Source organism: Cylas formicarius, unplaced genomic scaffold (assembly GCF_029955315.1).
Source record: "Cylas formicarius isolate icCylForm1 unplaced genomic scaffold, icCylForm1.1 PGA_scaffold_10__41_contigs__length_53128322, whole genome shotgun sequence".
NCBI lineage: Eukaryota > Metazoa > Arthropoda > Insecta > Coleoptera > Brentidae > Cylas > Cylas formicarius.
In genome coordinates this window covers 46,835,158-46,849,764 of record NW_026844214.1, presented here as the reverse complement: position 1 = coordinate 46,849,764, position 14,607 = coordinate 46,835,158, and the positions used below count along the sequence as shown (strand labels likewise).

General features: G+C 33.5%; 2 protein-coding genes, 1 long non-coding RNA gene and 1 other non-coding gene across 4 annotated transcripts; 3 read left to right on the top strand and 1 right to left on the bottom strand.

Annotated features, from left to right (window-relative positions):
* Positions 1-165: 165 nt before the first annotated feature.
* Positions 166-234, top strand: LOC132708440 (small nucleolar RNA SNORD31). Its single transcript, XR_009619951.1, has one exon. It is a non-coding gene; the product is annotated as a small nucleolar RNA SNORD31 (small nucleolar RNA).
* A 166-nt stretch (positions 235-400) lies between these two features.
* LOC132696281 (uncharacterized) lies at positions 401-2,298 on the top strand. The gene is made up of 4 exons (XR_009618019.1): positions 401-638; positions 1,183-1,225; positions 1,703-1,742; positions 1,951-2,298. It is a non-coding gene; the product is annotated as an uncharacterized LOC132696281 (long non-coding RNA).
* A 16-nt stretch (positions 2,299-2,314) lies between these two features.
* Positions 2,315-3,908, bottom strand: LOC132696252 (protein PRRC1-B-like). The gene is made up of 7 exons (XM_060660988.1): positions 3,747-3,908; positions 3,473-3,692; positions 3,203-3,417; positions 3,048-3,150; positions 2,846-2,992; positions 2,625-2,793; positions 2,315-2,574 (listed from the first exon to the last, which is right to left on the bottom strand). Exons 1-7 carry the CDS (start codon positions 3,832-3,834, stop codon positions 2,461-2,463), a joined length of 1,056 nt encoding a protein of 351 aa, XP_060516971.1. The 5' UTR covers positions 3,835-3,908; the 3' UTR covers positions 2,315-2,460.
* A 241-nt stretch (positions 3,909-4,149) lies between these two features.
* Positions 4,150-13,449, top strand: LOC132708079 (sorting nexin-2-like). The gene is made up of 9 exons (XM_060680187.1): positions 4,150-4,437; positions 4,519-4,653; positions 5,808-6,054; positions 6,116-6,277; positions 6,334-6,455; positions 10,794-11,000; positions 11,050-11,286; positions 12,539-12,691; positions 12,749-13,449. The coding sequence occupies exons 1-9, from the start codon at positions 4,339-4,341 to the stop codon at positions 12,797-12,799; spliced, it is 1,413 nt and encodes a 470-aa protein (XP_060536170.1). The 5' UTR covers positions 4,150-4,338; the 3' UTR covers positions 12,800-13,449.
* The last annotated feature ends 1,158 nt before the right edge of the window (positions 13,450-14,607 follow it).

The window sequence follows — 14,607 nt, the reverse complement described above, 5'->3', positions numbered from 1 at the left end:
ACACATGTTCTTTTAAGCACTTAAAGTTAAATACAAAATCATTGTGTCATATAAACATTCCTTGGAAGAATTGTAATATGAAAAATATATAGGGAGAACATTTTAAAAAATTTTGTATTTTGATTTAGTGCAATACTTATTTAAGAAAAAATTTCACTGTAAACCGTTAAATGTGATGATTTTTTTTACCGCCCCAGTCTGAAAATAATGACTGATTGGTTATTCTGATCGATTATTATTATTATTAAGACCATTGCATTTTGTACCATTTTATATGAAATCTGACATTGCGTTTATCTTTTATTCCAGGATATTTATTTACAAATGGAGTGCTTAGAAATCCAAATTGCAGAGCATATTTTGGAACAAATGAATTTGGTTAGTTGTTTATTAGTTTTTTTTTGTAGTTTGTCGATTTAGTTGGGGGGGTAGGATTCCAATGATGTCATTTGTTATAGTTATAGTCTGAAATTTTACGATTATTGATGAGACTTCACCGGCGAACTGACTAACAGTTCTGTCAATTGTTTTTATTTTTTTACTAATAATAATTTCATATTTTTTTATTTTAATTTTATAGATAACATTTCCGGTTATATAGCAGTGCTACAACAATGTTCAATTCCAACATAAGATAGGTAAGTTAATTTTGACCATTTGTTTAATTTCATGGTTTTTCACCGAGTTCTTCGTAAATTTATTTACAAAATAAATTATTAATTAAATTTTTGCGTCAATTTTGTTATACCAATTGTTGAAATAAATAAAAAAAAAACGCAGGTTATGTTATAATAGTGATAATAAGTTTTTATTGTATTTTATTATATTTATTATATACAAAGCGATGAGTATCATAAAACAATGAAGAAAAGGACTTTCACACGATTTGGTATTTTTTTTTTAACTTTCTTTTGACATCATGTTAATGGTTCTTTTTTACAAAATTTTAATATTTATTAATCGACCAATAAACATTTCTAAAAATTAAAAAAATTAACTGCAAGTATTTTAATGGGGAAATACATATAACAGAACTTTAGCTTTGATGATGATTGTTCTTTCACAGACCTGTTCTGATTACGTTTTGATGTTAATAGAACGGCCATCTGACATCGCATTAGTTATATTAATTTTATGCTTAATTATTCTACTTTACTGATGTCTTTTTTTTTATTGTTGTAGATTTCTTTTGTTTGACATCGAGGCGTTCCAATTTGGTGCCGAAGTAAGTATTCAGTTTTCTAATAGTACAACATTTGACATTTAATGTTGAATTTTCTAGTACAAGGGACCCCCTCACAAAAAGTGTCTTAGTTTTGTGAAAATTTGGCAATTGATTTTTAAAATACATGACATCGGATCCAAAATGAAATGCGATAATTTTGTATACTTTTGAACTGTAATGAAATAAACCTCTTTATAAATATTTTGTCAAAAAAAGTAAAACTTTGAGCACCGATAATCTCGAAAACTGGACATAGAATCAAATTGAGCCCATGACATCAAGGGCTACAGTAAATCTTTTCTATTTATTCGTCAATTTTACATAAGAGAAGTGTGTAAAAATGATGATTGTTCTTTCACAGACCTGTTCTGATAAAAATTTTGATGTTTCAAAGAACGGCCAGCTGAGTGCTACACTGTTTTGCCGATCCGCTTTATTTTAGCTTTGTTTTGTCTAATCGTTATTTTTTCCTTTTAGGTGATGCCAAATCCACGGGAGCCTGTCAAGAGCTGTTGGAGTAAGTATTTTGCTAACTTTGGATAACTCGAAAAAATTTCTCTCTTTATGTAATTCCTATAAAAACTTCAAATTTCGTGATGATCAAGTTTTTCCCAAGAACTAATATTGCATTATGTTTGTTGCCAAAAGGATTCTGATATGATTTCTTTAGGATTAGTATTACTGATCTATGCCGCTGTATCTTAAAGTTTCATTTTTATTTTTAGATATCCATGGGGAGATTTGGGCAATACCTAAATGAATAAAGAGAACCAGAAGGGAAGCAGGAAAGTGAATCTCCCTTTTCTTTTGTCTAGCTGAATTGAAGTCTAAAAAGAAATCGTTTATTTTAAATTACCCCACGCTTTTAAGCCGGCCATTTCTACGTCTAGAGTAGTAATGGTGTGCTCGTTGTGGGAACAGTAAAGTCTTTTCTTGTGTATGGTTGCTTAGTTAACCATCTGTGTCAACCAAAGGACGATTAGAAACAAAAAATATATTTTTTCAATTTTTATTAATAGAATTGAATTTGTACCAAATTAAATTTTTCAGCACAATCAAAATAAATACATAAGACCAAAGTTGAGTTTTAATTTTTTTCCTTTATTTGATATATTTACATGAAAATTATAAGTACTTAGGCAAGGTTTAAGTATTTACAAATAGATGAATATTATTTAATACACATTACTTAATTGCAGATAAACGAAATTAACTTCCTTTAAATGATATATAAATTATCTATTTTGTGGTAAGTGCTCTTTGTAAAGCTTGAACAATGTTTTGGCGGCTAGTAAAATCACTTCTTTTCGGGATACCCCAGAAACTTCCTCTTGCCAGCCCGGAATCGCCTGAAATTGAATATTTGATTATGCTAAAGTTAAATGTTACCAAAACTTGCTTTTAGATATTCTGCTAATTTCTGCTCTACGGTCTTGTCAGAATCCCCATACTCTGAATCTATTTGTTTTAGAAATTTCAGCGTTGGAACCGGCGTTGCTTGTGAAAATGTGCTGAGATTTATATTTTTCTCGGCATCGATAAGAAGCAATACGCTCTCATCATACCAACTTAAAAAAAAAAAAAGCAATAATATTATATTTAATGAGACACCAGAAATACCTCTCATTTTCATACAAAAGGATATTTTCTACAGCAACTATGGGAGCTTTCTTAATTTTATAAGACTTTTCTACCTTGTCCTTGGCCCTTTTTAATCCCTCTTTGAATCCCACTGCTTGGGTCTTATCTGAAGGGAGATTGATTCCACTTAAAGCAAATAATTAATATTAAGGACACGTATTAATTCAGGAAGTGCCTTTACTTCACCCATGCTTTTCCTAAAATGGAATGAACTGCCTCTCTTATTGCACTTATAATTTCTTCGTCAGTTGATGTTACTATAAACTCTGTGTCGCCTCCGGAATCTACAAGCACTCTTTTAAACAATGAACTGGTTTATGTTTTAAATATACTGACAAATGTATTCGCTCATTTGAGGGTCTAAGGTTGTTATTAAAGAGTCTACAGAGCTCTTCGCTTTTTCGGCCATTTTAGTAAATACTGGATTTGACAAAGCGCCCTTTACCAGCCCTAAAAAACTCGTGCCTGATATACTTTCCGCTTCTGGCGGCTGGATATTTCTCTTTTGGAAAGGTTCTTGAGGCACACCTTTGCTGGGTGGTATAGCCGCACTGAAAGGAGTAATTTTTACCCAATCATCTAGGTTAGAAACGGTGCAACATTTACCTAAACTGCGTTACTGGAAATTGGTTATCAATTGCGGGCGCTGCGGTGACTGCAATTTGATTGTCATGAGGGGTAGGTTTTATTTGAGGGCCCGCGGGGGTCCACAATTTAAAATCTGGGATAGCAGCGGGTGGTGCCACAGAAGATAATATATTACCCACTGATATGCTAGTGCTGCTTTGCGAAGAAATCGAATACGGGGAAGAAATGCTTAGTGTTTCTGAAATTGATTCATATTTGACCTAATTTTTAAAAAAAGTAACAAATAATCAACCGCTTTTATCGCTCGTCTTGGCAGATTCGACGTCTTTCTTTTCAACTATTTCAAACGAAGAACTCCCGTTTGAATCGCTTTCCTGCATTTTTGGATATTTCCGATCTCCGTACACAAATATAAAAACACTTGTCAAACACGTCAACAAACCAAGAATGTTGACAGAACTATCTAAACAAATCGCGGTAAAGAATAGGGTTAGTTCGATCACGGAACATAAATTGATCGGACACTTCGGAAATGAGAGGAATATTGACTCTAAGCCAGCAAAAGTTTGCAACTAATAAGTTTTTACAAAGGCTGAAAATTGTGATTGCTAAAGACACCTGCCCTAAAAATAGGGGAATACAAGTACACTTGTCCCCACTTTTTATGGTCCGTGCTTCCAAATCAACTTGGCAACGTGCGACGTTTTTTAAACGTCATCCGAATTTGATTTTTGTGTTTGCTAAATTCCGACTAATCAGTTGTATAGCTCGTCACAAAACTACTTAGGAGCTTAGCTAGATAGGTAGATTAGTTAATGTCAAGCGAATTCTATGTAATTAGGGAGTAAACTGAGATATTTATTCGTAAAGCAGTGTTTCGAAACATGGCTGATGATAAAGTTGATCCACCCCCTCTGTTTAAAAATATTGAAATCAACTGTGTAGACAGTGTAGATGAGGATCTGTTTGCTTCTGCAATACAAGTAAGTAAAAAAGGTGAACTTTTTTTTACAAAGATTTTTTGTATATATATTTTTGTTCAACAAAAACAATTTGATTTTAAGGATTCAATGTCGGACGATCACAAAATTATAAATGGTAACGGGACTGATTTTCCGCCGGATTTTTCCAAAATGAAGATAACAACCAAAATGGAAACAGTTACAATTGATAATTCGTGTGAAAATCCCGTGGAACGAGTGAGTTATAGTTTTGAAGTGTTTCCCCTTTATATTTACAGTGCGTCCAATATAAGGATGGGGATAGCGAAAAGCATAGGTGGTACAGAAATTAGGGAAGTTTTAAAGAATTTTATCGAGAAAATTAAATAATGCCCACAGAATGATTCTAGCGTGAATCGTTTTTGAGTAATCCGAGAAAATATAAACATTTGGTTTTTCTATTTTTGTCTATATAGTCCAAAATACGCCAAACATGGTCTTGGAATTAACACATTATTGAAACACTTTTTTCAAAGAAGAATATGATGTCATAAAAGGAAACAGATTTTTTTCTTTTGTTTTCGAGATACACCATAGATTTTTAAATTTTATTATTGGCGCCATATTGAATATTTTCATTATTAGATAGAGCTTAAAAAATTCTTTTAAATGATGTATCACATGATCCATTTATTATCATTCTTAGGGTCACAAAAGCAAAATTTGATTTTTTTATAGTAGGTCATGATCACTCTCGATCGAATTCGGAAAAACAAGTTTTGACCGTCCATTGATTGCATAAACTGAACCGGTATTAGATTTTTTGTTTATTCAAAAGTGAATAGTCGATAACGCAAAAAATTTCAAACAAAATCACTTACTAATTACATTCAAATAAATATACCTATAATAATTCAAATTTATCAAATATAATTCAATAATTAATAAATATTGTTGAGTAGTAATTATTATTATGAATAGTATTTACAGCCTCAATTAGAAAACTTGTTTAAACAAATGGCTATTAGGTTCGAAGTATACGGTGACAACATCGTCTAACATCCTGTGTGGTTGTTTAAAATGCTATCAAAACTAGCTGACAACTGTTTTGAAAATTTTGCTTTCGTGACCCTAAGGATGATAATAAAAACGTCACGTAATTTGTCATTTAAAAGAGTTTTTTATGTTCTCTATCTGATAATGAAGATGTTCAATATGGCTCCCATAAGAAAGTTTAAAAATCGATGGTGTAGTTCGAAAACAAATGAATCATTCATACATCAAATTTTTCTTGAAAATTGTTATAAAATGGTTTTCCGTTTGTTGCAATAGTTTAGTAAATTTAGAGAAGATAGGAGTGAAAAATGGCCCAAGATGTCATGCTGTGCCAAACTGTATTCTCATTGTTGTAGGCTGAAGCTGAAGGAGGCGATGATTTTCTAGAGATCAACATTCCAGATACTCAAAAGATTGGCGAAGGTATGGGTGCATACGTCGCATACAGAATAGTCACGAAAACTAACATGCCCATATTTAAAAAGAGGGAGTTTACGGTAACTCGTAGGTTTAGTGACTTTCTAGGGCTTCACGATAAACTCATTGAGAAATACCTGAAGCTGGGTCGAATTATACCTCCTGCACCCGAGAAAAGCGTTATCGGTGAGCTTTTTTTACCCAGTTTTTAATTACCCAGCATTTAAAAATATTTTTCGAATATTAGGCATGACTAAAATCAAAATGGGTAGCAGCACCGAAGGAAATTCCGCAAACGGTAACGATTTTATAGAAAGAAGGCGTTCTTCTTTGGAGAGATATTTGAAGAGGACCGCCCTTCATCCGGTGCTCGTATTGGATCCTGATTTTAGGGAATTTTTGGAATACGGTAGTGATGATGGCGACCTAAGTTAATTTTTCATTTTCAATAAATTTTCGTTCCAGATATAGAACTGCCTAAAGCGACAAACACATCGGCACTGAGCAGTGCCGGAGTCATGAGGTTGTTTAATAAAGTAGGCGAAACCGTAAACAAAATCACCTATAAAATGGACGAGACAGATCCTGTAAGTAGTTCTTGACTATATAAAAAATAATTTTTGCATGAAAAACAAAAAATACCACATGCAAAGGTGAAGAGAACCCCTAAGTGTATTTTAATTAACCTCCGCTCGATAAAATAACCTTAAAAAACTTCACCTGAACACGTACCAAAATAGTTCATAAATTTCCCATGTCACTAGACAAAAATATGTATATTTTTTCAAAGGTTCAGCCTAATTTGTGACTCTTAAGTTGTGTTGGTATGTTTGGTCACTCTTGCGATTTTTGCCAATCGATCATCGTCTATTCTATTGACATGGTCTCTCCATGCGTAGTTTTTGCAGATTGTCCTCACCCTCCGATGTCACAACCTCGTCATCAGAGTAACAATGTTGAATTTCTGTTTTCGGATTCTGTGTCGTCTGCCTGCAGTTTTGAATTTATGATTTTGTCCATGATGATGTTGAAAAGGACTAGACTGAGGCTATTTCCTTGTTGATACTGGTATTTTATCGGAGAGCTCATGCAGTCTCACCTTACGAAATTCTATAAAGGACATAAAGGATGTTTTATTGTACTCTGGCCTTTTGGGCAATTTATCTTAAGATAAAGCTTCAATGTTCAATCTATTTCGTCTTAATCCCTGTTCTTCTTCACTAATACTAGTTCGTGAAATTTCTTCTTCAATAATTTTGATCCGTGCTTAACAGACTCGAATCTCTTTTGAAAACGGGGAAACTTACTTTCCACCCCTCTGGTACTTTTTTGGACGTATATCTTACCAAACAGGATATGCATTTGATCTATAAATTCATTGCTACTATACTTGAGTAGTTCATGTTGTCCAATCCCCGTGATTTCCGACTTGCATATTGTTGCTTCAATTTTTTATTTTGATATTAACTTCTTCTGACTTAATCCTATCCTGTAAGGAGCTAGTCTGTTGTATTAGCTAAAAGTGTATGATAATGGTTTTTGGTGTGGGAACATGGTGGCGAATTATAAGTTCAAATCATCAAATGGATGTTCACTTGGACTTCTTCCAAATGTTGGGGTTCTTCTGATTTTAAGATGTTATGCACTTGACACCTTATATGAACATACTGTTTCTGAGCCATCGTATGTCCAAAAATTTCTCATGATGACATACATGCTCTTTCCTTTTAACTTCTGTATTCTGTAGTTATTTCTCTTCTAGTTCTTTAATGCAATTATTAGGCTTAATATGTATAACATAACTCATCTCTTTCTCAGTCCCCCTCCTCTTTCCATGACGTCTGTATTTATAAATTTATGCGGTAAGTCTTTCTGTGTTCGTCCTAGTTACATGGTCGTGTTCTTATTTTCTTTTACTTCGTCGTGTAGACTTTCGAAAATCGATAAAAGTATCTACGCTCGTATAAAAATTTTATATCTCGGTAACGCTAGATCCTATGGGATCGCCGTTGGTACAGAAATTACCACCGTCGAAAAAAAAAATTTGTTTTTGTCTGTTTGTCCGTTCTCCGTTCTCTGTTTTTCGCGATTTTCGACTGTTTTTTGGACCTTACACGATAAGTGTCCGAAATTTGAAGCAATCGACTTCATGCCCCTTGACAGAACCTATTGAAAATAGGGGGCTGGGGGGTCGGAAAGTATTTAAAAAAAATTAAAAATCGCATGTGCATGGGTCTACAAAAAGCATCATTTTTCAAAACTCGTTTACGAGGCCAAAAAAATTCTTGAACCAAAAGACGCAGAAGTTTTATTCTTGACAATTTTTCAAAAATATACAGGGTGCGCCGCAAATTCAAGAAAACTGAAAAATGGGTCCTCCTATTATTGGAAATTGGTTATAACTGAAAGACTATGATTCAGATCTTACCATCTTTTTTTATTGCGGTATAGACCGCCTAGACAGCAAAAACCTTTGTATTTAAGGTATTCACCCGTTGTGCAGGCTTTTCCCGATATTCCGAATGAGAAATGTGTTAAGTGTCCTAAATTTGCAGATATCAACCTCAAATTTAGCAGAGAAGTAAAAGTCCGCGTCAACATTTAAACGGTAGAAATTGGGTGCAATCAAATTTTAACAAGTACTTTTTTAAAAATTTTGAAATTTTTTTTTTGGTAATTTTAGCTTCCAGAAAAATATGTTTTCCGCCGTAATCGTTCACCTGATCAGCAAAATTCTTTAGCCAGCAGACGCGGAAGATCCAATGCAATAACCTTTATGTTAGGCATTTTTTTCGATTATATACGGGGTTTTCGAATTATAGGCAAAAACCTAAAAGACCTACCAAATTGTTCTTTTACTGATAGATTCAAACAGTGTCATAAGCCGCATCAAGAGCTACAGTTTTTGTATTTGCGGTTTTCGTCTGTCACATACGCTGCTTGGGATATTTCGGGGGCTCTCAAGACGCGATGACGTCATTGATTATTACTTATTAAAACTTATTTTCTCGAAAACCATTTACTATTTTCAAAAAATTCTTGGACCAGAAAACGTGGAAGATCCAGGGCTATAACCTCTACTGCGAACATTGTTTGAATCATATACAGGGTGTGTCGTTTATGGGCAAAAAATCTAAAAGATCCTAAAAATTTCCGTTTTTGTGGGTAAATTATTGGCGATAAATGAAAAACCGTTAAAGATGGGATAATTTTATTTGATGAGAGAGAGTTTCAGATTTCGTCAGTTATACAGGGCGCGAGACATTTGAGAAAGTATTATTTGACAACGTTATTATTTGTGCAAATTTTAATATTTACCGATGTTTGGTGTAACTTTGAAGTTCGTCAAGATGTACAGGGTACACTTTATACAGGATGCATGCCCAATTACATCGATTTTGCGAAAGTTTCATAGTGGTCCGCAGGAGCACGATAGAAAAACAATGCGTCCCTTTACCACACGAAACCGCGAAGGTCTTTCTTTTTATAATAAAAAGCTATTTCGCGCTACGCGCTACGAACTCGCCCCGCCCAGCGACGATTTTTCGAAAGCAATCTTGTTACTTCTAGTTCCTCTCTTATGTCGGAGAAATCTCATTTCAGCTTCTTCCAGGCGATTCATGATTCAATGAAGGGGTTTACTTGTTCGAGAATCTTTCGATCAATTACTATTTTTGTTCATACTGGCTGTTTTCCTAAGAAAGTCATAGTTTTAACTTTTTTGTTGAAGTTCATTTTCTGTGTTGGCCAGTATCACAATGTTTTATATGCGGTTAATATAACACCAAATTCCATATTGTTAAGCTGTAACTCTTTGTTATATGTTGTTTTCCATCTTTTAATGATATCGTTGATATATATGTTAAAGACTGTTGGGAGATGGTGCATCCCTGTTCAACACTTTTATTTGTGGGTATGTTTTTTTGGCCATTGTTGCCTTAATGTTTATGCGAGTTTTTGTTTCCTTATGTGGCTCTGATGAGATGTTTCCATTATATCCCACAGCTTATATCGATTTACATTGTCGAATCGTTTGACAAAATCTATGAAAAACTTGTGTGGCCACTTATCAAAAGTATCTGAAACCCATTTGTTCGTCTTCAATTAAAGCTTCAGATATAACTGGTATATATTTTGTAGGCTGCATCTAACAAAGTGATACCTCTATAATGTTCATAATTGTTTCTATCTCCTTTCTTAAAGATTGTTTCTTGCCATTTTTGTGGCGTTTTTCCAGATTACATAGCTTTTACATCTACTTGCTCTTCTATGTGGCTATTGTGGAAGAGCATTTTTAAATTCAAAAATTAGTTTTGATTTGTAATATGATTTTTGATATAACTCATGTATGGTCTGACTTTGTACGAGATTAACGCTATTTAGCACAGTTTTAAATGGGGACAATGAAAAAAATATTCTGAATTTTTGGAATCCCGGTCTGATATATTTTGCAAATATACATGTTTACAATTAATACATATAATAATTACATACATATCACAATAACTAAAATGGCAACAGTTATGACTGATCGAAAGCAGAGGCAGCTGATGCTGATCTAAACTGGAATTTTGGTGTTATACCAACCAGAGAAATTGTACAATTTGATATTTTACCACCTTTTCAAGTACTTTTGCGGCTGCAGAAAGAATGCGTATTGATTTCAGTTCATTCAACCTTGAGGGCACTTAAGCTTTGGACAAGGGATAAATTGTTTTCAAAAAAGTTTAAACATTTTGATAAAAATCTGGTTCACTCACACAGCATTACTTTTGATACTATTGATACATACCAAAATTTCACCAACTTGAAGTTGAAGTGAAATTATTCTCAATCAGCTGAACCAAATCTGTAGCCTCAGAGTCAACATGTACTACTAAAAAAATCGAAAACGGACATTACGTTTTTGTATTTATTGTTTCTAGTGGTTCGAAGAGAAGTTAGCACACATCGAGGCGTTGGAAACCCAACTTCGAAAACTGCACCTCAACGTCGAAGGGATGGTTACCTACAGGAGAGAACTCGCCATCTTAACCAACGGGGTTTCTAGATCGGCGGCCATGTTAAGCGCTTGCGAAGATCACAATTCGTTATCTAGGGCACTATCACAACTGGCCGACACCGAAGAAAAGGTTCTTTGTTCACTTTAACCAACGGTCGACTCGATATCTGTCGTTTTAGGTCGAATCTCTTCACTTGGACCAAGCCAATACCGATTTCTATATTTTCTGCGAAATGCTAAAGGACTATCTAGGTCTCTTGGGGGCCGTGAGAGACGCATTCCACGAGAGAACAAAATTATTTCAGCACTGGCAGCACTCACAACAGATGCTCGCAAAAAAACGGGAAGCCAAAGCCAAGTTGGAACTGTCCAACAGAACAGATAAACTCGATCAAGCTAATGCGGAAGTTATCGAAGTAAGCAAAATTTTATTGTATTAAATAAGTATATTTAAGGGTTAAATGAGGTCATTTTCTGATTTATTGAGACGAACAATTTCGGTTAGATTGACCATATAGCTAATAGATAATATAGGGGCCTTAAATACTCTAAAGTTATTGTAACTGCATTTGATTAATGCAATTTTCTAAACTCCTACAGAAGGGAATAATCTTTCGCGCATGCTCCTATATTTGCTCCTCCTATATTGCCTACATTTTGCGCCATTTTCTTTCTAAACACTTTGCTGTTATGCTTAACATTTTATTTTTGCACATTTTAACGAGATAGTACCAAAAAATGTCACATCCGCACTGAAAACTGAAGATTTGAATTCGTATTGTTTGGGAGCGAATTTTTAAATGTGTCGCGCATGCGCATTTTTTGGCATTAATATGGAAACGTCAAAGTATTAAGGAAGCGGCATATCTGTTTGCACGGGGTTTATAATATCAAATATAACTGAAGGGGGGTAAACAAAAGGTTTAATATCCTTCTATTATTTTAATGTTTATAATACCGGGTGTTTCAAATAACATGCATTATTGCTGGAGGGGAGATTCTTCATATAAAAATAAGACTTTTATATCAACATGAGTTCGATTCTGCTTTGTTTCATAGCTGTAGGGTATTAAAGAATCTTAATTTTTTTGGTTTGCTCCAAATTTATCCAAAACGTTCGTAGAAATTCCAATAAAATTTAGAGGGTAAAAGTATTATAGATATAAAATTTTTTTTATTAGGATTAAGTAATATAAAATTTAATATTGAGAAACGCAGAAGTTGGTTTAATTAAATATTTGTCTTCGTGATGTATTTTTTAACTTGGTTGCTAGTACTTCTTTTTTTGATTCAACACTACAGTAAATAAGATAAATAAAACTCACGAAACACGAGAACTCAATACCTCAATCCAAACCTACAAAGGAACATATATATTATCCTTTTCGTGATGACACACCGATTGTTTGCAGTCTCTCGCGTCACTGTCTGATGTAGAGGGCGTGTTGGTCGAATTCACAATCTGTCAGCGGCGACGTTGATCGTTTAACTCCACAAGATCTTATTAGTCGAAATCGATTTTCAAAATATCATTGGTTGAAAGCCAATTTTACTTTTTATCTTTTGTTGTCGTGGGCACTTTTAGTGCTGTTTCATAGGTAAGGCCCCTATATATCTAGTAGCTAAATGCATTTTCCATTCAAAATGAAAAATTAATTTATTAATCAGTGGGAAGCGAAAGTTGAAAGAGGGCAAAGGAACTTTGATCAAATATCTCACATGATCAAGGAAGAGATGGAAAGGTTCGAGAGGTGTAGAATACAGGATTTTAAAAATATGTTCATTAAATATCTCGAGAACCATCTCGAACACCAAGCGCAGGTAAGTTCGAGACCTTACCTTTGTAAGGTAAAGGTTATTACGTGAAATTTTCAACAGCTCGTCAAATACTGGGAAGCGTTCCTGCCAGAAGCCAAAAGCATTGCCTGACCGGAGGACCTTTGCAAAGAATAGCAACGTCTACATTCCTTTTGGAGGTTTCCCAAAATGTAATTATTTAAAGGGGAATCGTTCATTAAAAAGGACACATGTTTATATCTCGAATGCTGCTTTCGACATGCTTGTTACTAAGAGGTGCTTATTTTCCTGAATGTGAAATTTAAACCGAGGCAAATAAGTGCAGTGCAGAAAACAGGCCGAAAAATAATTTTATAAGCTTTATCGTTTAATAAAACAACATATATTGTTGCTTTTTTTTTTAGGGAACGCTTTATAGCATTATACCTGTTTATTGTATTATATAAAATAAAAAAAAAACGATGCAACTTTTTCGGGAATATCCCTTTTCCTTAATTTGTGTTCTACGAACGGTGTGATAGCTAATGGATTTCAATAAGCATGTATATTAGAATGTAATTTCAATTACTCTTCGTAACATGTAAAAATACGTTTAAGGTTGATGTATGGCCAAAGTGTTTTTGAATGTTTTAGAAATGTACGTTTGTTATATTTTATATTTAGTCTTAAGTAGAATCGTGCTTTTGTTCTAAACGGGATATATATAGTCTAGACCTGCATGTATTTATGGTAAATGTAATTCAAATATAAAATATTTTTGTTAAACGTGTCTACTGGTTTTTGTAAATTTTCAACGAATGATGCGTTTCTTAGATACAGCTATAGCAATAGGGACCTCATAAAAAAAATAAAAAATCAGATGATGTCTGGATTCCTTTGTTATTTAATAGGAAAGGTTTTGTTTCTATCTCAATAGAAAATTTGTTTGATAAAATTTTATGTTGCAGAAGAGCACTTGTAGTGAAACACGATTACAACTTTATAAGAAATATTATTTTGCTCCATATTTTTGATGATCATCTCCTATTATTGCATAAAAAAACTGTTGGTTGTGTTACGCATTTTTTCATAACTTTAACTGTACAGGGACAAAGATCAGTGGAAAGGGTAACAAGTACGTATTACTTGATCAAAGCGCAGAAGTGAATTGAGATTTCATCAGTTGTACTTTAAAATAAAGCATTTTTAGTGATTACCAAAATAGTGACTACATAAAACAATTTATAAAAAGAGTAGTTTATAATACCGGGTGTTTCAAATAACATGCGCCATTGCTGGAGGGGAGATTCTTCATATAAAAATAAAACATTTATATCAACATGCGTTCGATTCTGCTTCGTTTCATAGCTGTAGGGTATTAAAGAATCTTGATTTTTTTGACTTGCTCCAAATTTATCCAAAACGATTGTAGAAATTCCAATAAAATTTAGAGGGTAAAAGTATTGTAGATATAAAAATTATTTTATTAGGATTAAGTAATATAAAATTTAATATTGAGAAACGCAGAAGTTGGTTTAATTAAATATTTGTCTTCGTGCTGTATTTTTTAACTTGGTTGCTAGTACTTCTTTTTTGGATTCAACACTACAGTAAATAAGATTAGAAATTTTTTAATTTGCCAGCCCTAAGTAGGACTTAGGGCTGGCAAATTTAAACTCACCTTGGTTTTTTGTGGGAACAAACGAATCTTCTCTTTTTATTGCTTACAGTTCAGAACACAGGAAGTATTTACCATATTTATCTAAAACTCACGAAACACGACAACTCAATACTTCAATCCAAACCTATAAAGGAACATATATATTATCCGTTTCGTGATGACACACCGATTGTTTGCAGTCTCTCGCGTCACTGTCTGATGTAGATTACAACTTTATAAGAAATATTATTTTGCTCCATATTTTTGATGATCATCTCCTATTATTGCATAAAAAAATTGT